This window comes from Clupea harengus, chromosome 10 (assembly GCF_900700415.2).
Source record: "Clupea harengus chromosome 10, Ch_v2.0.2, whole genome shotgun sequence".
In the NCBI taxonomy this organism is placed as follows: Eukaryota; Metazoa; Chordata; class Actinopteri; order Clupeiformes; family Clupeidae; genus Clupea; species Clupea harengus.
Genome location: NC_045161.1, coordinates 6658622 through 6682483, shown reverse-complemented (window position 1 = coordinate 6682483; position 23862 = coordinate 6658622). Strand labels below are relative to the sequence as shown.

At 43.5% G+C, this 23862-nt stretch overlaps 1 protein-coding gene across 11 annotated transcripts in view; it reads left to right on the top strand.

The window, feature by feature from the left end:
- Window positions 1–23335, top strand: part of eps15l1a (epidermal growth factor receptor pathway substrate 15-like 1a) — a 28453-nt gene extending 5118 nt beyond the window's left edge. The window contains exons 11-28 of one of the 11 annotated variants that reach the window (XM_031575134.2): window positions 847–1003; window positions 1228–1290; window positions 1891–1911; window positions 2295–2380; window positions 3209–3241; window positions 3415–3487; window positions 4094–4255; window positions 4644–4841; window positions 6687–6851; window positions 8394–8499; window positions 9053–9103; window positions 9668–9804; window positions 9949–10012; window positions 12604–12686; window positions 13021–13111; window positions 16144–16314; window positions 19023–19039; window positions 20237–23335. In XM_031575134.2, coding sequence (XP_031430994.1) covers window positions 847–1003; window positions 1228–1290; window positions 1891–1911; window positions 2295–2380; window positions 3209–3241; window positions 3415–3487; window positions 4094–4255; window positions 4644–4841; window positions 6687–6851; window positions 8394–8499; window positions 9053–9103; window positions 9668–9804; window positions 9949–10012; window positions 12604–12686; window positions 13021–13111; window positions 16144–16314; window positions 19023–19039; window positions 20237–20383 — 1825 coding nt within the window. In that variant the 3' untranslated portion in view covers window positions 20384–23335. Of the gene's footprint in view, window positions 1–846; window positions 1004–1227; window positions 1291–1890; window positions 1912–2294; window positions 2381–3208; window positions 3242–3414; window positions 3488–4093; window positions 4256–4643; window positions 4842–6686; window positions 6852–8393; window positions 8500–9052; window positions 9104–9667; window positions 9805–9948; window positions 10013–12603; window positions 12687–13020; window positions 13112–16143; window positions 16362–19022; window positions 19040–20236 lie in introns of all 11 variants that reach the window. The other 10 variants (XM_031575137.2, XM_031575132.2, XM_031575138.2 and 7 more) reach the window with 10 other exon arrangements.
- Window positions 23336–23862: the final 527 nt, after the last annotated feature.

Genomic DNA, 23862 nt, shown 5'->3' with positions numbered 1-23862 from the left:
ATGAACAAGCATTAATTAAAAAGCAAAACCACTGAGAATATGTCTGTGCTGAACTCCGCTCCGGCCACGCCCCCTTGTTCAACGGTTGACCTCCGCTACAGCCTGTCAAATTAATTCGCTCATCTTCCCAATCGCCTGCAAATAATTTTTTAATAGTTTTTTTAGTCTCCTGTTCTGTTGATGGCTGGCAAACAACAACGTTAGAAGGTTTGGGTCACTTGCGGCACATATTATTCACTCGTTTTAAGCCAAAGCCATCAATCTACCTCAGGGTGAACAGAATGAGCCAAAATGGATTGAAAACGAAAACTTTTTTTTTCTTTTAACGGGGGGGGGGGGGGGGTTACGTAGCTGGAGATTTAATGTCTGAAGGGGTACGGGACTGTAAAAAGTTTGGGAACCACTGCTTTAAGGGTAGGAATACATCAAGTGGACTGTGGGAAACTAGTGTTCCTTCCATTTTCTTCCAGTAAAATTGTGTCTGCACACTTAGTAACACAGTAATAGACATTGTGTAACTCATGTCTAGGGTTTACCCACGTGGAATGAGTAGCCTATCAGAGCCCTCTCACCAATGGCTCATTCAGCATGCTCCGTTGCCCAATGACATGCACCAGGGACTGAGTGGTGGGTGACCACGAGCTTGATGTGGGGGGGGGGGCTCTGTGTTAAATCAACCTCAACCTTTTTTCCGGTTTGACCTAGCCCAGCAAGCAGGATGACACTTTTGAGAAGATTGCATACATTTCTGTGTCAGCCACCATTGCTTACCTTGTGAACATGGTCACAGGAGAAGAGAACGTGAGAACATGGCAGTTTAAATGAAGTCTGTGTCTCTGTCCACAGGGGCTTAGCGGACACTCGGCAGATGGGAAAGTTGACGCGCGAGCAGTTTGCCTTGGCCATGCACTTCATCCAGCAGAAAGTCAGTAAGGGCCTTGACCCGCCACAGGCTCTCAGCGCGGAGATGATGCCACCGTCTGAGCGCAGCACTCCTGTACCGGTGTGTACCATTAAACCAGTCCGCTCTTACCCCGTTTTACAGTTCACATCTGAATATGGTGAACAGCTGGCCATTGTGTAGGTTTTGAAAAGGAACTAAATTGCTGCAGTTTGTTCTGGTCTCAGCCAGTCTTGCCTCCAGCCATTTTAGTTCCCAGAATAACCTTCTGCAATTATTTTATGTTCTCTTTACTGCTAAATGACCAGCTCTCCATTTCCCTGCAGAGTCTGTCTGGATACATGACACCAGTGGGATCTGAAATGGCTGCTCTTTCAGAGATGCGGCGTGTAAGTCAATTTATCTTGTCTGTGTGGGTTGTTACTTTGTTGATTTCATAGGGTAGGCCCACAATGTTTTTTCGTTTTTTAAATCTTTGACAGTTTTGAGAAGGTCTCATCTTTTTACTGTTTTGACTTGAACTTCAACTCTATGAAAGATGTTATAATTCTTCCATCAAACCTCTTTATTCTTGAGGATTTGAGTGATGACAAACAGGTCACTTGATCTGAATTCCATTATTTCATCAACTTTATTATTTTACTTCTTATGGCCAGTATATCAAAGTTTGAAATGCATTTGGCCTCTTTTGTGGTCTGCTACTTAATCACTTGAAGTAGGCTGACCTCTTATATATGTCATTTTCAGTCATAGAATGTAGAATATCTTAATACATTTGAATGTGTTCACTTGAATCAGGAGTTTGTAAATAGCATTCCAAGGACAGTTGACTGTGTTTTGGCATTCCATTGACAATTCATCTTTCGTCTCAGTGTGAGGCCTGTGAGATCTAAACAGTATGAGATGACCAAGATCTTAAGAGAAACCCTCTCTCTTCTCTATTCTAATTTTACTGCTGCTGATGCTCTGGGTTGTGTCACTAATATCAGCAAATAATGTTCAAGTTATGGGTATGTAAATGACAACTGAAAAAAAAAAAAAATGCTTTCTCTGGCTCGTTAGCTGAGGCCCTTGTTTTTCTGAAAAGCATTTGTGCCGAAAGCCTGCGTCGGTGCTCTGTGACCCCTGGCTGTGTGCTCTCCTGCCTTCCCAGTGTATGGTGTGAGATGGGGGAGATGAAGACTGCAGTGTGCCTGCGTGCATTCTCTCCTTCCTCCTGTGTGCTGGTGACACCCGCGTGTGTTATCCCCCCCCACCCTCCACACCCCCATTTCTTTTTTCTTTTCTTTTTTTTTTTGGGTGGTGTATGTCCTGGTGGTGGTGTTGGGGCTGTAGCGCTCCTTTCTCTGGCTCAGTGTCCTCTTCCTCATCCTCCTCCTCTTTTCGCTCACAGGACAGCTCCAGCTCGGTGGGGTCAGGTGAATTCACGGGCATCAAAGAGCTTGATGACATCAGCCAGGAGATCGCCCAGCTACAAAGGTACGTCTTTCCCTCCAGCGTGTGTCATTAAACTCAGCAGATTTGCTTTCGGAATACCGTGTGTCTTTTTAATGGTGAAGCTTTTGTAATATAGCTTATAACCACGGACACTACTGGCTATATCACCATGTACGAATATTGCCGTCACAAAATGAGTTGATGTTTTTTCATAACATAAGTACATTGCACTTAATTACATGGAATTGATACATGCATTTTCTCAAGCATTTGTGTTTTATTAATGATATAAATATATTTCATTTTTGTCACTTTACTTCTCTTACACACCCTTCAGCCACTAGATGGCACTCTAGTTTCAGTTAGACACAATCCACTCTTTTTCACAGATGTTGAGAGGCTGGCCTGAAAATACTTTTGACACGAACGACATTAAGTATCAGACGTAAAGAGTAGCATAAAATATGTATATTATCTTACATTGTCACTTTGAAATGACCCTTTTCCAGAAAACAGACGCTTGTTCATTCCTTCCTGTTCAGATGCCTCCTCCTGTCCGTGTCGTTGTTTGCTGTGTTTGTTTTGTTTTGAGTTGCCTTATTTTGGCCCAAAGTGAGTGTGCTCCTTTGAAAACCGCTGCCTTGTAGAGTGCTGCTGATAAAATGCACGCCTGAAAGGACGAGACAGGTAACCAAGGAGACTTTGGTGGTGGATGAGATCTTGATGATCTCCTTTTGCATTCCTCTCCTCACCGCCGCCCCCCGCCCCTCGCTTTCCCCCATCTGACCTCTGTGGTCCTCTGAGGCGCTCCTTGATCGTGTGATTTTATCAATCTTTTGTTTCCACCACTTACTCCTCATGCTGCCTCAGCACACTCGCTTTTACACACTGGGAGACACTCAGGTAACCCCTTTATTATGGATGACACACTTTCTGTTTGGTTTCTGTTTCTGTCCCTTCTTTCGGTTCGGTTTGGTTTGGTTTGGTCTGTGTGGAGGAGGCAAGAATGGGACACCATGATGATTGTGATTACAAGCAGGAAGGAATGAATTGTTATCGCTTGCTGTTTTCCTCAGAGAGAAGTACACTCTGGAGCAAGAGATCAGGGAGACAGAAGAAGCCATCAGGCATAAGACCACTGAGGTTCAGGTTAGGACACTGCATACCTTCTGCACACAAATAGGCTTGACTTTGATGTAGTGATGTAGTTCTTATAGTGTCTATAGTACATAGCTGGAGATTGAATGTCTGAAGGGGTACGGGACTGTAAGAAGTTTGGGAAACACTGTTATAGACGATAGACGAAAGCATAAAAGGACTTGAGTAATTGTGATGGATCAGTATTAGCTAATAATTATAATGTAATTGATTCATTTGGTACATTTATTATTACCAGTAGTGCCTTCAATAAAGTATACTATAGCCAAACTGGCCTGCCAATTGTGCTAGTATGATTTAGGAGACGGGTGTAGGTCCCAGATAGCTAAGAGTTAGTTATAAATAGGGGGTGTTGACATCACGGAGTTCAAATGTATTTGTTGAACAACGTGACATTGATAGCTAAATACATTGATATTTTTTTATATATTTAAGTCATTTTGTATTAAACATGGACATTTTTAAAACATGGACATGAAGTCTTACAGCACTGTTTTGTGTTTCTGTGTATTTGCATCCTTTGTGTGTGTGTGTGTGTGTGTGTGTGTGTGTGTGTGTGTGTGTGTGTGTGTGTGTGTGGGTGTGTGTGTGGACCAGGAGATGCAGAATGACCTGGACCGTGAGACGTGCAGCCTGCAGGAGCTGGAGGCCCAGAAGCAGGACGCCCAGGACCGGCTGGAGGAGATGGACCAGCAGAAGGCCAAGCTGGAGGACATGCTCAATGACGTGCGGCAGAAGTGCCAGGAGGAGTCCCAGATGGTGAGGCTGGCAGAGTGGCTTAATGGCTGCTGTTACCGCTTAATACTCCAACATTGTGATGTTTCCAGTTCGTTTTGGAGCTTTGGGAAAAATAAAAACTTTACTCAGGGATGAAAGGATTATGTATAGTGTGCATCTGTGGATCTTTAGTGCATTTAATAGCCAGGATGATAATGTGATATCCCAGCTGAGATATCAATAATGTCCTTTAACGTCTGACTCAGGTTCTACTTTATTGTTAATCTCCTGCTTCCTCTCTTCTCCTCTGTGTCCTCCCTTCCATTCTTTCTTTACTACTCTATTCTCTTTCTCTCTCTCTCTCATCTCTCTGTGACACCATTGCCTCTCCTCTGCTGTGTCTCCATCCTCTCCCCCATGGGGGCGGTAGATCTCCTCGCTGCAGACTCAGATCCACTCCCAGGAGACAGACCTGCAGAGCCAAGAGGAGGAGCTGGACCGGGCCAAAACCGAACTGAGCCGGCTGCAGCAGGAGGAGAGCCAGCTGGAGCAGAGCCTCCAGGCTGGGAAGGTGCAGCTGGAGACCATCATCAAGTCCCTCAAGGCCACGCAGGATGAGATCAACCAGGTGAGCCGCGCCCAGGAGCTGAGCTCTGGGCCTGCCCAACCCGTAACGACTGCATGGTGGCGGAAAACCAGCGTCGTGCAGATTAAGCGTTACAATTGAGATTTGCTTTGCATAATGAATCTCTCACTGACTTGTCCATTAAGTATGGTTGTGGAGAGATCACTAGAATGACCTGATATATTCCCAGTAGGGGGCGCTATAACAGCATCCAGTATTTTGTGACCTGTACCCTTTGGGCATATTTGCTCAAGTACAATGTAGTGCACAGTAAACACATAACGGTTTTTTGGAAGTTAGTGTTCATACTTCACTGCATTAACTGACTCAAATAATCAAATGGGTCTCCCCCAGTAATCCTTCAAACCAGGACGGTTAACACAACTGCTGTGGGGAAACGCTAGTCATTATGTAAAAGCAAGTCATTATGTACATTGTGTCACATGTAGACATGACTGAATGCTTACTGGATATGTAGGCATGCACATGAAGTGCCATTATACTAATGTGTCAATCAACTGCAGAAAATGGGCCATCATATTGACCTTCACAAGTGTTTAATTAAGATAATGCTATTACTATGATGTTGGCACTGAACACCCTAGATTGAATATTTAGAAACATCATATTTGGCTTATCTGTCCTCATTCTCATCATTATCAGCATGCTGTACCCAGATAGTGGGTAATTATGTGACCACACTCCTGTCATACTTTCTCATGTTTGAGTGCTCCACACCCTTCCTGTTCCTTGGGCGGGGTGCCTGCTGTCAGTTTCTGAATTAGACAATCATAAATTGTGCTTCTGCTCTGCAGGCACAAGTGAGGGATGTTTTTTTTTCTTAACCGACCAGAACCACATGCATCTTTGCAAGATGACTGTGCACTCCTCGGAATACCTAGAGAAAGACGGCTGACTACAGAATGTTGGCTGTCACTTTGGCTGTCGCTTTGGCTTCATCATGAAACAGGTTGATTCCCTTGTGAAGACTGTAACCCCGACACCTTTTCTTAGAGAGGAGATCCTCAGCAGACACACATCTTAGAGCTTTCTTTTTAGAGTTTTCTATGACGGCCATCTCACGCAATTCTAACACAGGAAGACCCATGAAGTGTGAAGGGTTTCTCAGTCTGTACCTGTCACACCATATTGCTTTTACACAGTCAGTCCTAGTATCAAGTCCTTTGACCCTATCATACAAAAAACACTCTTCAGTTTTGAGAGTAAAGGGATCCAGCAGCAGTTTAAGGTTGATGTTTGTGGAGCACTCAGGCCTGTAGACCTGTGTTATGATATGGCACACTTGATCATTCAGGTCAAATGGGCAGAAGGCTTGTGGTGTGAAGTAATTTCACTCAAGAGTAGGGCTGAAAAAGCCTCTTGCATTACCTGAGAAGCCATTCTGTTTGATACATTAAGGAGAGAGGCTGATGAACTCTTGATGATCTTTTAGTGGTTCTACTAGTCAATTTTTAAATTGTTAATACCTCAGCAAAATACGTATGTATTTCTTTTTTTATAATCTTTTAATTAATTTATGACAATATGAGCCTAATACATATCTGCTTCATGGACAGCATTCAACAACAACAACTCTGCAACATTACACAAAACAGCAGCAGCCATGACTTGCAGGTTTCAGGCAGCGGACATGGCTAGAATCAAGCATATCCTCAGCAGACTCAAGACTCGCATGTCTCTACTCAGGACGCTAATGCTAATTCTACCTTGGTTTGGTCCATCGATGTGGCAGCGAATTGTAGTAGACTGTCTTATCTCAGTCTTATGTGTTAATGCCAGGAGGATGCATGTCCCGTGTGTTAACCAGGTTGTAACTTTGTTGTTAAGGCTCGCAGCAAGCTCTCCCAGATACAAGACAATCAACAGGAGATGACCAAGAGCATTGAGCAGTACAACAGCACTCTGAACGGCACCCATGGGGGCAGCATGACCAACCTAGCAGATATGAGCGAGGGCTTCCCAGAGAAGGAGAATGGTGGCTTCGGTGCCATGGTAAGTGCTCACCCGTCGTGACCTCTTGTAGGTGGTGGACGACCGCCCCCTCAGGTTTTTGCAGGATGCAACTTGCCCCTGTGGTGACCTCTGCGCTTACTGAACATCACATCCGCAAAGCAGGGGGCGGAGGAAGGACAAGAGGGCACCGAGAGTTAAACTGCGGAGTGAGATGTTGCATGGCACGGTCGACATGAGTCATCAAACGCCTGAGTCATTCTTAGGTTTAATTGCAGCAAACTCACAGCGTCCTATAATATATATAACTCCTATAACACAATACATGCTATTGTTTATTTCATAAGGAGCTCAAACATTGGTTCTGTTCCACACCTTTGTGAATTTCAATTATCTTATGAGTTTACAGACACGGCAAAGATTACGGAAAAGTGATTTGGTTTGGTTGTAGATGTTTGCCGACTGTTTTGAACAAGATTCACATGGTTGGAATGAAAATGTCAAAACCAGAATTGTGGGTATCTGTGTACAGTAATGAGCTCCAGAAGTTGTGAACACATTGCATGTCATGTATTGAGCCTCTTGTCAAAATGGCATGAAATTCACCTGTGAGGTAAATTGGACCCAGCTGCTGAGATTGCCGCATGAAGTGAGAAGATTATCAGGATATTTTTATAAAACATTTTCCAGTGCAGGTATTATTTCCTTCATTTAATTTGCTCCATTTTAAAGGTACTCTTGGTTACCCTTGCAGGCAATTACTATGGGGATTTTGATCTTTCCGTTCTCTTCCTGCACATCTTGTACAGCTAACACATAACGTGCAGTTCATTAGGCTCATTCGCACTGAGGCAGGGTTACTTAATCTGCTAGTGTTTTTATTATCCCAGTCTTTATTACCAGTGCGTTTCCAGAGGATTTCGCTCTCCAGTCATTCGTGCCCTTAATTCATTTCTTTTGAGTTGTGTCATGGCAGCAAACTGGGATTAGGGTCAGGATTGTTATTGAAATGAGAAGGCTGCTTTAATGAAATGCAACACGCCACATTTTCATAGCGAAGGGCCGCCTGGCATGTGAAGCCACGTTCAGGGCTAGGATGGGGGGAGGTGCAGGGAGGGACGACACCTGACACCTCTAGAGATCGGTGGAGACTGTTTCTTATTGAGAAGCCTTTTCATTTGGACCAGCTGAGTCTAATGGGCCCACTCAGACTGAGAACTGCAAATTGCAGGAGAATGAAAATTGCCTGCGTGTTATTAAACTGAAATTTAACCCCAGGGGCTCACTGGTTGGTGTTCTGCTTCAGATGGACATTCCTGCCTCAGTTTCCTCAGACCTGTGCCGCTCTATCAGCTGAAGTGGCCCATTATTGAAATCATTTCCCACCCAAATATATTTTTTGACGGCAGACATGTTTGTCAGCTGGGGATTTTTTTTTTTTTTGGCAGACTGAATGAACAGTCGAAATGAAGGTGAAACTGTTTCTGGTAATGCTTTCCTGGAAGGCAAATTGTATCAGATGAATGTAAATAAACTATGGGTTTTCAGCCCAGACTTAACAAATGGCCTTGCCTCTTTTTGTAGGAGGACCCCTTCAAGGTGAAGACATCTGTGTTCAATAGCAACCCCCAGGAGATGAACACAGACCCCTTCCACTCAGAGGACCCCTTCAAAACAGATCCTTTCAAAGGTGCTGCTCTATCACCCATCTCCCTCTCTCTCTCTCTCTCTCCCTCTCTCTCCCCCTCTCTCTCTCTCTCTCTCTCTCTCCCTCTCTTTCTCTCTCTCCCTCTCTCTGTCTCTCTCTCTCCCTCTCTCTCTCTGTCTCTCTCCCTCTCTCTCTTTCTCTCTCTGTCTCTCTCTCTCTCTGTCTCTCTGTCTTTCTCTGTCTCTCTCTCTCTCTCTCTGTCTCCACTAACTTTCTCTTGTGCCTCTTCATCGTTCTCCTTGTATCTGCTAAAATCATAAGAGGTGTCCAGGGATATGGCTCTTTATGTGTATGTAGACCTCAGCCTTACTGACTGCGGTCTTGTTTGCTTGATCCCTCCTTTCCATACTTGCATGAGTTGCCTTGGATTCCATAACCGCTTGGCAACAGGCCCCCTGAACACAAATGTAGAGATATGAATATCTTATTTTCCCCAAATGGTTTTGGTTCTCTTGGAATTCAGCTTTCCCTTTGTCCTCTGGCATGGCTACTGATACCTACTCTCCTCGTGCTTTTTCTGGCCACCCTCTCGTAGGAGACCCTTTCCAGAATGATCCCTTTGCAAAGCAGCCACCCACCACCACAGGTATTTATACTTGATTATTCAGAACTGCTCTTGATCAGCCCGAGATGGAATGCATTTTTCCGCCGCTTCTTCAACATGAGTGTGCTTGCCTCTGACATGCAACGCCAATGACCTGAACAGCAAGGTTCAATAACACTGCCAATCAACTTCCCTCTTTGTACTGTAATATTGGTGATTTCAGTTCCCCAAACTCAACAATATGAGGAGTCAGTATGCTGAAGAACTGATAATCAAAATACTATTTAAAAAGCGAAGCAGGTAATTCTGTGCAGAAGTGGAGATGTGAAGTATTGGTATAATATGTTATATCACTTTCTCTGTAAAAAATATGCTAGGCCATTATGTGTGTTGACAAATGGATGTGATAAAATATGTGTGCTATGTATTCAGAAAGGAATTGACCCAAGGTCTTCAGATTTGATGCACTACACATCTGACAGTGTTTGGTTTACTGTGTAACTTGAGTCGTTTGCATTAGCTTCTTCTAAGGTCTTGTCTTTTAGAATTGCACTAAGAATGAGGAGAAATCAAATAAAACAGAGGTGTCCATATCTTCCCATCTAGATCCCTTTGGGGGAGACCCTTTCAAAGAGAGCGACCCCTTCAAGACTACATCAGAGGACTTCTTCAAGAAGCCGGTTAAGGTGGATCCTTTTGGTGCCCCCGATCCTTTCAGCAAAAGTGCCACGCTCCCCACAAAGGTAAAAGTGAACGTAGTACTCTGCGTCCTCTCTTTCGCTGCTGTGTTGCATCTGCTGACATGCTTGTGATTACTGAACTGAGCTTGATTGATTCTCTGTAACCTTTCTGTGCCATGACAGTTTTCCTGTGTTTGCTTTTCTCAGCAGGCGTGCCAATTCACAAGCAATGACCCCTTCACCTCCACCAGCCCCAAATTAAAAGGCCCAGGTACAAGTTTGGCTGCTTTCACACGTATGCATGTTATGTGTAGTTGCTCACCAGATTATTGTTATCCTGGTCTGCCTTAAGGAAGGGTTCTTGGTTCTCAGCCAGTCAAATTCAGCAGATTGACAGTAGTCCTCCTTTTCACTAACATGCTCTGTGGGGGTGCTTCTCTGTCAGTGGGTGAGAAAAAGGGGCATTATCTCAGATCAAGACATGCACCACTACTTACAGCATAGATTGTTTGAGAGTGAAAGGGTATTTCCTGGTAAAGCTGTTAAGAAATGTTTGTCTGGTTGAGGGTAAAACAGAGACAGAGACCACATTCTCTGTTGGTTGTGTGCATGCTCATGCCTTATGGGAGCGCCTCTCATTTGAAGCAAGCCATTGGGCATGCAGTCTTGCCAGTAGGTCATACTTATATTTCTGTTCACACTGTTTTCAAGCCTGGCTGGTTTTTTAGAAAGCATTTGTTTTCAGTTGTGTAAAAGATTGAGGTCAAAAGGTCGCAGTTAGCAAGCTGGCAGGTCACACATGACGTGTTTGCATCTGGCCGTGTTATGAAAGTAGGGAGAGACTTTGGGTGAAGTTGCTGCCAAAAAAATTGTCACTTTGTCTTTTCATCTTTTATCTGTGGAATGATTTGTGTCTTATCTGTAGGACGGTGACACATTTGTAATGTGACCTTTTCTGTATTTCTGGATAAGACATATTTTGGGGTTGTAAAGGAAGGGCTGGCTGTGGCAATCAACAATCTTTGGGACAGTAATCATTAGAAAATCATTAAAAAGCCACTGAATTCAATTAAAAAAATCAGTGTTTGCTGAAGGATGGTTTACAGCACATCTCCTGTCTGCAACTTAAGTATTTACTTGCTGCTTTGTAATCCATAGTCAGCTTCAAGGTCAGCATCTCAGATCTGTACACAGATAAGAAGGTGAAGATAAACACTTGTGGCCTGGCTTGTATTGGTGGCAAGCAGATGGAAATTAAATGGTAAAACACCCACACCCTTATCTATTTTTTCCAGGAAATTACTCTCACAGCTGATGGTTTAAAAAGTTCCCCGTGTCACATTACAGCGGCGGGCTTTAAGCTGCAGCATGACTGCTTGGTTGTCTATTAAGATTTAAGTTATTAAGAAGTTATTACCTTCTTAACAAAAACTTTGAAAGTCCTCTCAGCCCATAATAATGGTGTCCTTGTTGGTAAACGTGATTTTATTTTGTAAAGGAAGTAGATGGCATCTTTTTACACTAGCAAGGAGGTTAACCAGCTAGCTAGAGACCCATCTTGCACCAAGGCACAAGCTATAGGTCTATTGTTAGTCCTGAATCCAACAGTAGACATTACAACATTAATGAGTCTAAAATTAGTGGCTGAAAAAAAACTTGGATGAAATGTTGTAGACAGCCAGTCTTCACACCCCACTGCCTTAGTCTCAGATACAACACTGAAAAAATAGCCACTCTTGAGGAAACCTGAGGAAGACTTCCTCTGACTGCTTACAGACTCCACTTTAAAGGTAGTCAGATAGATCACTTGCTTACTGTAATATTTTGTCTCCATTCCTGATCTTCTGCACAATAGAGGACTAAATGGATTATCCTGTCATCTTTAGGAGGTTCAGAGGAATTCTTTACAACTTTGAACTTTCTTTGTAAATAGTTGATGTTACAGGGATACCTCCACTAACCAAAATGTCCTTCCTCTTGCGTTAACATCCCCATCAAATAAAGGGACCGTGTATCTTGCTTTACGCTCCAAAGCCAAAATAAAGACATATATTTCCCCTTTTCTGAAATACCTTAATACTAGCTTTAAATGATTGATACTTTTTTACAATATGTGTGAATATGAGCAACTCAGCACTACCTCTGCCCAGACATGAGCAGGATTGAAAGCGGATTCTTGACCCACTGCTGAGGAAGAGGCCTCACGGTTCAGGACTCTGCCACTTCCTCAGTCACAGGTCACATGGCTGTGGGAAGAAAGGGACTGTGTTGAACAAACAGTGAAGAGCACAAAGTATGTTTACAAATATAGGTGTATGAAGGAGACACTGTTGTGTCTCAACCACTCTTCAAATGAACTTTTTGAATTCAAGAAATAGGAATTAGGAGAGCTCAAACCTTATTTAGTCACCTCGCATGTGAGGTGCAGGCAGTGGTGATTAGGGTGTGGGTTATTTTGAATAAAGGTATATAATGTTACGTTTTTAAGTAATGGAATAAGGCAATTGAGTCGGATAATTACATATAGATGAGATGGTATGGCTTGTAAAAACAGTCGTCTATACATTTTGGGTCCCTTAAAGTTTAAATCCTACCCATATCCCGTTTCCATTCGATGCCAACTGAGCATGTTTTTTAATAAAATGAGATACAAACACAAATAGCAACCCTACCATGAATTGCTAGCACCTTTTTGTATCTGTATAAAATAATTGTATCTATTTATTGTTTTATACTTATTTATGAAGCATTTATCTGAATTTGCTCAAAGGCACAGTTTCCCCAAATAGCTTACTGAGGGAAAATTCCTGCAAATAATCTCCCTGTAAACTAAAACGGTCTGTCTTGTTTGGATCCTTTCAGATCTCTTTGGAACACTTGACCCCTTTGGAAGTAGCTCATTTGGCAGCAGCAGTGGATTTGCAGACTTCAGCCAAATGTCAAAGGTAAGTATGAGCCCTCAGAGTCATGGCCTCTACAGAGGATGTCTGCCTCAGTGTTCATCAGATGCGTTTAGCATGGAAGGCTTGCATGTGTGTATGTGTCAGAGTAGTCCCTCCCACCTCACAGAGCTTGTGCTGTGTGTAGAGTCCACTATGCCAGGCAAGGTGGCACCAGAATAAAAGTCTGTTTGTGTGCAACTCTTGGAGGCCATGCCTTGTTTGGCCATGGCCGACTGATGTTTTTGTTCCCCGCCTTTAATTATGGGACGAATGGTTTGGCCTTTGGCTCCAAACAGTGGCTCATTCTAAACGTTTTGTGTTGCCTCCTGTTATTCAGGGCTTTGCAGATGACCCCTTCGGCAGAAAACAGGATACCCCAGCACTGCCACCCAAGAAAGGTGTACCACCTCGACCGAAACCTCCTAGTGGTATGTCCATATACATTTGAGTGGTGAATCCTCAAACCAAATTTGGTCGTTTCAATGCAGAGGAAGTAATGAATCTGTTTGTGCCTTCATTTTAGTACATACACTTGGCAGTGTTTTTCGAGCATGACTGTTTTTAGTATCAAGCACACTAATGTCCGTTTGAGTTGCACACACTTTCCACCACGCCCTTCTGCTCACAGCCATATCCTGTTTTGGAAATTCAGCGAGAGTTGCCAGTTCTGACTGATGAGAGATTGAATTATGACAGTTTCTGACTCTGGTGCGTGTTTAACTGTCCCTCATCTCTCCTAAGGCTGTCAGTCATGTCTGTTCTCCTCTCCACTCCACTGAGGGAGGCAGTGGAGATTAAGCTGATGGATGTTATTTATGGCCACCCTACAGAGCAGTTTCTTATAAGAACATTTTTTGTATCATAAGTGCAGCTTTTTTGCAGCTCTTTGACGTAGTAAACAGGAAATGTGGGCACAGATAAGCAAAAGCGGACTGCCTTCTCCTTTGATCACTGGAATCTTGCAGAAGATGCATGCAGAAACAAAGTCCAGTTTTTGAAAGTCTGCACTACCATTTGCTCACCTTTTGTGTCATGAATGCAATGTATGGGTGGTCTCAGAAATGCATGGGTGTTAGACAGGGTGACCCGCAGGGTGCTACCAATGCAGCTGAAAGTATTTTGCATGCTATTTTTCAAATGCAATGAATCGTGGGAAGTTGTTGAAATAGTTTTTTGGTTACTGGATCTGTTCCTATATCTCATCACTAGACCACCTCCTACATCATCAATTGAATTACAGACAGAGTATATGGTTAAGTCTTACAGTTTAATACTGTCTTAGTCTGGTGCCTTATTAGCAGCAGCAGTCCTAGTGTCTCTCCAGGTACAGCGAAGCAGTAGACCAAACAATGAAATCAAAAATAGAACAAGCATATTAACAAGCAAAACATTTTATTGAATGTCAGTAAATGCATTTGGAAGAGTGTGTGTGTGTGTGCATATGTGCGTGCGTGCGTGTGTGTGTGCATATGTGCGCATGCATGCATGTGTGTGTATGTGTGCACACAGGTGGCTGGTGGCAAATGAGGCTCTGCAGATGTAGTTGGCCTGGGCTGTAGGGTCAACTAACAGCTCTTAGTGTCTCAGGGTAACAGCGTAGGAGGTGATGGTGGAGCACAGATGATGTGTGGTTAGCTTTCGCTGGCAACATCAGTGTGTTGATGCTTTCCCCACCCTTTCCCACTTCCTCTTTGTAGTGTGTGTGGTGTGTGTGGTGTGTGTGTGTGTGTGTGTGTGGGTGTGTGGGTGTGTGTGTGTGTGTGTGTGTGTGTGTGTGTGTGTGTGTGTGTGTGTGTGTGTGTGTGTGTGTGTGTGTGTGTGTGTGTGTGTTAAACTTTTACACCAGTCTCCTGAAGTGTTCTTTTCACTGTCCTGACCTGTATATCCCTTTCTATCCCCTTGTATTTTTTAGAATTTTTTTGCATTATTAGACTGCATCATTTATTCTCATGACTGGTGCCAGGGAGTAGAAAATTCACTGGTGTAATTGAACCTCTGACAGAAGATGAGGAAAGTAAAGGCGAATGTGAAGATATTTTTTAAAAGCACTTTTGTGAGTGAAATGCTTTACCTCATTGGTCGGTCAAGTATTGCAACTGACAACCCTAAAGGGAACATGTGTGCAGCCATGCTTGCATGCACTAGCCTGGAAGATGCAGAGAGGATGTTAAATTTGCGCTGATGTTAAAACACAAAGGGTGGAGCTCATTTTCGCGGTTGCGTGTGCCATTTACCATAAGAACAGAACTGATTACTTGACAGCTAGTGTTTTGAGATGTGCTAATCTGGACTGGTATACCGAAGTACCAGCCAATGTAGGCGTGCGGTTAACACCTTCACATGGGGAACAACAACTAGTGAAATGTTCCCACGCACTTCTCTTGAGAACTTTAATTAACATAGGCACATGAGTGACAAGTGTGTTTTGTCCCAGCAGTTTTTAAAAAAAAGCGTCAGTTCAGTTTCATGATCAGCCTTTGGGTATTGAGGAAGCTTTACTACAGATGCAGGAGGTGAAGTTTTGAGGTTGTGGGGTTTAAGAGGGCTGCACTCTAACCCTCAATGTAGAACAAGATCAGACATTTGGGGCACGGTTGTAGAAAATTGTGGTTCATGTGTGAAAGCGTCAAAATTCTGTGTATGTGTATATAAAAATGTGTGCTCGGTAGCTGGGTTTCTATCCACCTCATTTGCATATTTTAAGCACACAAAAAAATCCGGTTTAAGAAAAAGTGAGTCTGTGCACATTTCCATCCACTAAACATGAAGACTCTCCTAATCAAGGGAGGAGTTCAAAAACTTAAGGTTGTCAGGGCAACTTTAAGGGAAACACCTAATAAAATTGCAACAAATGCAAGTTTATGTAATAAACCTGTTTCCATCAACCTTACCTGTGCAAAATGGGAATTAATCCACCCCCCTCTAGCAAATCGAGTTCATATTCGTCTCATGCAAATTTAAAGCGTTCCCACGGTCAGGATTTCCTATTTGAATAGTTTCAATTCACATCAGTCGCAAAAGTTAGATGGAAACCCAGTTATTGTTAGATTACCCCTGACATGACAGCTCTAACCCATATGTGGCTTGGGGTGCACCACAAGTGGTGTTCAGGTTAAACTGCAGTGGGTGACAGGGATGATGTCCGCTAGTTGCTGTCGTTCAGTTCAGGTGAGGACAACCAAGCATCGTGGAAAAAGAACCTGTTTTACAGATGATTGCGCAACACCACCTCAAAAGGAGATAGAGACTTTCTCGCAAGCTTTTTTCCCCCTTTCCATGTAGGTATGGCTTCAGTCAGTACGAAAATGTGATACAGAAACAAAATGATCAGACAACCTCACATATCTCCCATTCGTCAGAGTGTCACGTGACACCACTCCCTTAATGTCACTGTCTTTATGTCATGACTACAGGGGAATGGCTGGAGAATGAACGAGGTTTATCTCTGAACTCTTTTCAGGTAAAAGCACTCCTGTAAACTTGCCTGGATCGGGGGATGCCTCCAAGCCGAGCGACCCGTTCCAGCCCTTCGGTTCTGACGCCAGCGACCCCTTTCAGAATAAAAAGGGGGTGGCGGGGGTCCCAGGGGATCCCTTTAGTGGCAAAGATCCATTTGCTCCATCTGCCTCAAGTAAAGCCTCTAGAGACTCCTCATTGGGTTTTGCAGACTTCAGCTCTGTAAGTTGAGCTCAGTGATACTCTTCTTCTGTCCAGTACACCCCTTTATTTCGCTCTCTTGCGCTTCACAGTGAATCATGACTTTCTGTGAGAAAAGAAAATCTTAGAGCATAGTACACCAGCTTCTCTTCCACCTCTCTGCTACGCTTAATTCTGGCCACTTTTCATTCTTTATTTGTAAATAACTCCTCACGCTTGATAGTTTGTCTGGATGGAGGCTATAGGAGTTGGTTGTTGAACTCCACAGTGACCCTTGGCAAATGCACTCGATACCTCATAAGAGCATGTTTTCACAGTCTAGGGTCTTGAGTATTTCCTGTCAAAGGTGGTCCGGGCTTTCCAGAATCCACACAAGACAACACATCATGTACACACAGCTCAGAGAAGGCAGCAAGGGTAGAAAGGATGTTTTGTATATTTCTTTTTTTTTTTTAAGTCCAAACGGTTAAGTGTCAAGTTCAGTTCCAGTGAAATTAGATGACTGAAAAGGAAAGTTCACTCCGGGTGGAAAGATAGCTAGAGTAAGTGTGAATAGGTATCTCTCTGAAGATCTACTAGTCTGTCATAATGATCCACACCCATCATGTTTGTAGCTGAAAGGTTTGTTTTTGACTGGGAGGCTCCTCATTTTTAATAATGGAACATAATGTGAGATCTAATGGCAACCGTAAATTAATGGTGAATCATGCTTAGCCGTCTTCTGCTCTACACACACACACACAGTGTGGCTGGGTATGAAAGCATTTATGCCACGTGGTTAGCTGGTGGATAGCTACATCGGTTGGCTCCATAAAAAGACTGGTGGGAGTTTCAATACTGTTCCAGCAGGGAACCATACATCTCTGGCAGTTCCTCATTAGGGTAAATGGGTGCATAATGGACACTGTCAAACAATCCAGCTGTTCCTGTGGACTATCTATCCCTAAGCAACCTGCAGGCGTGCAGTGGCACACCTTACACATTCTGTTGTTTGCTTGAGCTGCCCAGCTCTGTGCACAGCACGTTTGAAGGGTCCCTCTGATGCGCGTGTGGACCCCTGGTCTGTCTTGTTCTAAAGAGCATGAAGTCTCCCCCCCCACCAGCACTCTCCTCTCGTGCGGGTGCTGTTGGACAGATTGTAGAATGAGAGGTATTGAGCTCATAACTATTCGGTCTGTCTTTTTCTTGTCTTTGTTTCACTACCTTCTTTGGGTTTCCTTTCTTCTCACTCTCATTCTCTCTTTCTCTTTTTCTCATCTCATTACAGTGTGCACAGAAAACCCCCTCAAATCAGTCCTCTCATGTCTCACTTGGTACTTGGTACCTTCTGGACCATGAGGTAGTTAAACCTACAAAGGACCAGGTGTCCACTGAGAGTAACGTCACACTGAGAGTTCTCTCTCCACAACAAACACGCAGGGTTCAGCGCTGTCTCCATTCTCTCCACATTTCCACGCGCACTTACTCATTCAAGCTAACGCTCTTAACCAGAGCAGGCTTAGAGCTAAAAGAAAAGAGCGCTGGTGCTCTCTGCTCCTCTCCCAAACTCCCCTCAGAGCGCTGTGGGATGTGAGCGTAAAGGAGTCGTGCCCCCCGGAGCTTTAAAGCGCGGAGCCAGCACACTCCTGATACTCAGAGGACGGGAGGCTGCCAGCTGAGGGGCAGGTGGTTGTTTTGGGGGGGATAGTTCCAAGCTAACAGCTGTGCAGTTTGCTCACACACGAAGCAGCAGTATCACTACTCAGCTGTCAGGCCGGAGTTTTCAACCGAGCATGTAATGTTTTTTATTTGATTTATTTGATTTTTTTATATATCTGTTGTAAATGTGTGCATTTCAGTTCCATACCGAGGCAGACCCCTTTCAGGGTGTCTGGTCTGTCATGCCCATGCATCACAACACATCCTCTCCATGCCCCCACTGGTGTGGTGGTGTTCTGCCTGCATGACCGTGGGGCGTGGAGCTTGCTACACCATTTCTGATTGGCAAATGATGACGAAAACACCGTCGACCTGTCTGTCAATTGCTCAATGCAAATATCTCATGTGGAGATAGTCATAACCAAAAATTGAATAAACATGCTAATCAAGTTACCTAATCTACGGTTTTGAAGATGTCATCTGAGACCGTTTCATCGCTAAAGTAGAGTGCTACAGTAAAGTAGTACGAGTGGAATTACTACATTATGATGGAATACGGGTTAGCCATATAAATAAAAAAAAAAAATGATGATGACCGTGACCTAGCATTTGCTGACATAAGCACATTGAGTGGTTAAGCAAGGCCTCTTATCCACACCAGCACATGTGCCATGCATGTGGCCATTTCACAATTCTCTAGAGTGTGTGTGTGTGTGTGCAGTAGTCTCTGTAACTGTAGTCTTAATTCACCACTCCATCAACATGGGCATATGTCACGTTTCCTGTGTTTCTTTCAGCTTCTCTCTGCCTGTTGTCATTGCATGCCGTGTTTGATTATGTGCTATTCTTCATTTTGGACACCATTGACCCATTAAAGCGGTCCTTCTCATGTGTGTCGGTGTGTGTGGGTTTGCTGTCTGTCAGTCCTCCATGGTGGTTGGTTCAGCTTTGAGTGTTGTATAAGGGATGTAACAGGTGGCTGTAAGGAGTTTGAATATGTCTGTGTATTTCTTTTGTGTTTGTAACACGATTTTCATCTCACAGGAAACGAAAGAGTCAAGGTAAGACACCCTGACGTTGTGGTTTGTTTTGACAACATTTTGCATAAATGTACAATTTCTTCACTCTTTGCACAGTCTCTTGATCAAGCAGCCTCTTGTGCATTCACAAATTGACCTGACCAAAAAAAAGAAAAACAGTGTTTCACCATGAGAGCGATGCTGCTGCAAAGCTGTACTGTTAATTGGCCGCATCAACCCAACTAGTCTTGGGTTTTTGGTCCAAATGCTTCACGTAGATCACACGCTTTAGAATCCCATAGTGCAGTTACATGCTTGAATCACTTGCACCGAGTCCTAGCACATATAAAAACAGTCGGGAGGTGGGGATGCACATGTAGCCCTCTGAGCACTTCCTGTCACGCTGAATCGGTTTGATAATAAACACTTTATGGTCATGATCATGGGTGATTTCCTGAGAGAAGTTATTTGGGATGTGGATATAGCACGGCTTTCACTTTATCAGTATTACACTTTAACTCTATGTGTTTCAATACGTTTGAACTGATCTCACGTTCTCTTGTTCCAGTGTCAAAGGTGCTATTTTATGCTATTTTCATTATCAAAAAAATGAACATGGCTGTATCAGTAATCAATCTGAAGGCACAATGATTCATTCTGATTCACTCTATATGTCTTATATATATGGGATTCAGACTTTTATTAATGTATTTGTTCTGTGCTATTAAATGTCAATTATTCTAATGTATACGAAATGCATGGAACAACAAACATCATTGTGTCTTCAGAATTAGATCATGGCTCTAGGTTCAGAACATTTTATTTAAAAAAATGTTATAAACTAGACTGCACTTTTGAGTCAGAGCCAGATGCATATCATCTTCTTATTGTTTGTTGGATTCTTTTCTTCCTCTAGTCAAAGTGACGATCATTTTTCTCAGTCTGTTATGTAAGCCAAAGTGCTTGAGTGAGCGTGTCGAATGCATATACTTGTGTGTGGCAAGGTGCAGAAGACTTCAGGTGCAGGGCACCGCAGTGACTGTTGGTGTTGCGTGCGAGAGCACTGAGGATGTGACATGATGTGTTAGGTGTGTTTGTGTGTGTGCAAGAAGTGTTAAGTGTGGAGGTAAGGCCAGTGTGCTCTGTGTGTGTGTGTGTGTGTGTGTGTGTGTGTGTGCGTGTGTGTTTTATTGGCAAGCAGTTCTGTAAAGTCCTGCATGTGTCCTTCCCCCTTTGCAGTTTGGGAATGAGGCGCAGCAGATGGAGTGGGCCAAGCGGGAGAGCGAGCGCGCGGAACGGGAGCGGCTGAAGCGCCTCCGACTGCAGGAGCAGGAGGACCTGGAGCTCGCCATCGCCCTCAGCAAGGCCGAGATGTCCAACGCGTGACCTCGCACCTCTCACTCCCCACCCCACGCCGGCCCGCCCACCGTTCCCACTCTCAGCTAGGCTGAGATCCCCAGCCCCCTTACCCCTAAACCCGCGTCACTGCTGACCTCTCACCTCGCCCCGCCCCCCCTCTCCCCCATCCCACTCCATACGCTCAACAAGACCAAGATGTCTGAGGCTTGACCCCTGTCACGACATTACTTCACCTCACGCTGTACTAACCACAATGCAAGAAGTCAAACTAAAGTACAAATGCAAAACGAGCAAAAAACAAAATGGTAATAGTACAAGGGTTGGGGGGGGGCAGGGGTTTGGATAACACAGAGTGTTGGTTTGGGGTGTTGTAGTGATAAATCAACACTCATAGTCTCCCCTTATTTTAATGTGATCAACAATTGCAAGAGGGTTAACCTGTGGTTGTTTTGCGACTAATGCACTGTACACGCACTGCATAACCTGCACAGTCTGCCGCCGGCCAAGCGTGCTATTTAAGGGAAATGTGGGCCTTGTGTCGGGCTAGTGAGGTTGTTCTGTGGTAGGACGTGGTGTGGAACTTCACACTGGACTGGTGCCAGGCGGTATAGATCGTCAAGAAGGGACGGCAATTCTGACCAAGCTGAGAAAAAAAAGGACAAAAATATCGCTGTAGTGGTTTGAACTGATGATTTTATCGCTTTTTTTTTTCTTGAGGGACACAGAACTAGTGTTATGGTCTTCTGCATGTGTGAATGGGTGGCTCTCTCGCCATGACTGGAAGCAAATTGTACAGAAAACTCTATTTTCTTTTTTTGTTTTTGTTTGTTTCAGACAGTGTGTGTGTGTGTGTGTGTGTGAATGGATCCAAATGAATGCTTACGTATCAGGGGCAGCAGGAGAGGCTGAAATGTTTTTTGGAATCATGTCACGTTTTGCAGTGTATTTAAGACCTCTCCCCTGTGAAGCGGGTTGTCCAGGAAGAGAGAGATCAGATGAGGGAAGTCATTCTTTAGTGGTCACTGTGTGTTCTACTGCAGCAGGAACAGAGGAAGTTCTTTTGTCTGACCACCAGCACTGTTTACCATTTCAGGAAAGGCTACGCGTTCATTTCATATTACCGTAAAACCACAACCCTCTCTTCTGAGAATATGCTCATAGTGTTGTCACAATGTACTGGTATCCTGTGTATGTTTTAAATGACTCTCAGTAATTGGCTGCTAGAACTGAGGGGTTTGATGGCTGAAGGACAAACCTGGTGGAAGGGTGATCCTATTGCTGGTGCTCATGCAGTGTTGGTACTTTTTACAGTGTTTTTGTCTTTTTTTTGTTATTTGTTGTTTTATTTTATGTTTATGTATGTTTTCATGTGAATCTTGGTACACCATGCCGACTGTGCTGAGCTTTCAAACCATTCAAGCCTGAACCTTGAACCCCTACCTTGTTTTACTGGCGACATTTCATTTTTACTTGAAGTCTACCAATGGTACTAGTTGGCACACTTGGTTACCCTCTTATTATACTGAAAATGATATAGACTGACTATAGTTATAGTTGGGTCCTTCAGGACTATGTCACTGCTCAGCCTGTCAATATTGGACTGACCTATATGTGATTTGTGTTCCCTCCAGAATGTGTATGAACAAGCCCCAAATTTAAATGTTACTAAATTAGGGATCTTTTACTTTCTGAGCCATGTGTGATGGTGTCATTATTTAGTGTTGTTGTTGTTGTTGTTGTTATTATTACTTGCATTATAGGGCGGTAATATATCAATCATCCGATGTGCGGTATTGACTGAAAAATTCTGGTGTCATAGTACGACAAGTGAATGGCACTTTCGATTGCAAAAGTTTTGGTTGAAATCCTTCATTGTTGGATGCTTATGCTGGTTACTGACATGCCCTGTCTTTTACATGCATTAAGACTCGCCAGAAAGAAACTCGCAGCTCTGTTTTGATTTCACGTCTTTCCTGTCTCTCCCTGCACGTGCGAGAGCTTCAGCTGTGTCCTTCTGCTCGAGGCCACATTGATCACTCTTGTGGTGTTTTAATCACAAGTCTTGAATCACGCTTACCAAGTCCTGATGCCAACACTCCTTTACTGTGTTGCAGTCTCTCTGTGTCCTCTGCCCAGGACCGGGCCCTGGAACCCCCCCCCCCGCTCTGCACTCTCAGCTTTTCTCTGGTCTCTCTCTGCTATCACTGAGTACATGACTGAATTGAAAACAGGTGAATCTGATGTAGAGTTGGAGCCACTGGCCATCCCCCTGAAGGAAACTAAAATAAGCTTAAATCAAAAGTGAAGGCATGGGGGCCTTAGGTGGTCATTATTGACTAAATGGTCCTGATGGTTCTGATTGAGTAGTGCTCTAGAACTGATCATTCCACTTAAATACTAGGTCAGATTCATCTGTTCAAATCACATTTGGCTTAGCTTGTCCAGCCATCAACTCCTTCCCCTGTATTCATACTGTATTTGTCTTATATGTCCACAGTGCAATAGTCTTTGTTTATTTTTTAACTTCCATTTAAAAACATGTAAATTCAGATTTACATTTTTTCATATTCATTGTATTCTTTTTGTTATGTTTTTTATCATTAGGCGTATTTAAACATGCTTATCAAGTTGCTGTTACAAATTGGCATTTTTAATTATGTTTTCAAAGCATTTTGACCGATCTGATGCTGAATGCGTTCCTCCTCGCCTGCCTTTGACTTATCTTTCCTCTGTAGATAAAGAAGAAGAAATAATCACATCTGTTGTATTGAAATGCATAAAGTATACATAAACCTTGTATATTATGTCTGTTATATTTGTCCTATAAAAAGTGAAAAATTGCTCAATGTGTAACTTTTGGAGAATTTCTGACTACATTGGTAGCAACTAGAAAAAAGGGTTGGATTTCTTCGAAGATGTTTAATGCTCAGTATGTGGTCATTGTTCAATAGAATAAAAAATAACTACATTTCAGATTTACAAGCATGTCTCGAAGTATTTTGTTTCATTTAAACGCTGCTGATCTGATGGCCTTTGGGAGATGGTAAGGTCATTGGTAGTAAAGTGTTTACATGCAACTCACTCAGAGGTCTAGATCCAAAGATCCTTGTGTGTATGTGTGTGTGTGTGCGTGTGTGTGTGTATGTCTGTGTGTGTGTGTGTGTGTGTGTGTGTGTGTGTGTCTTGGATAACTTAATTAAGAATATCAGGATTGGGGCAGTTATTCTGGGGGCTGCTTTTTTTCCTGCGAAGTCTGTCTCTCAACCCACTTAAGTCCCGGCCTCTGCCGTATGTGGAATGTGGAAAATGTCTGCGTGAAATAACAGGAAATTCCAAGGTAACTTTTTTATTTACCTTAAATCCGAATGGAGGTTTGTAGATTCACTGGCCATGGCTGACTTAATGAGCATAAGCAGCCGGAGCGGAATTATGTCCGACTGAGTGCCCAGTGTTTACTCGGGACTTCCACACATTTCCTCTCCACACTTGACATTTTTTTTTTTCAT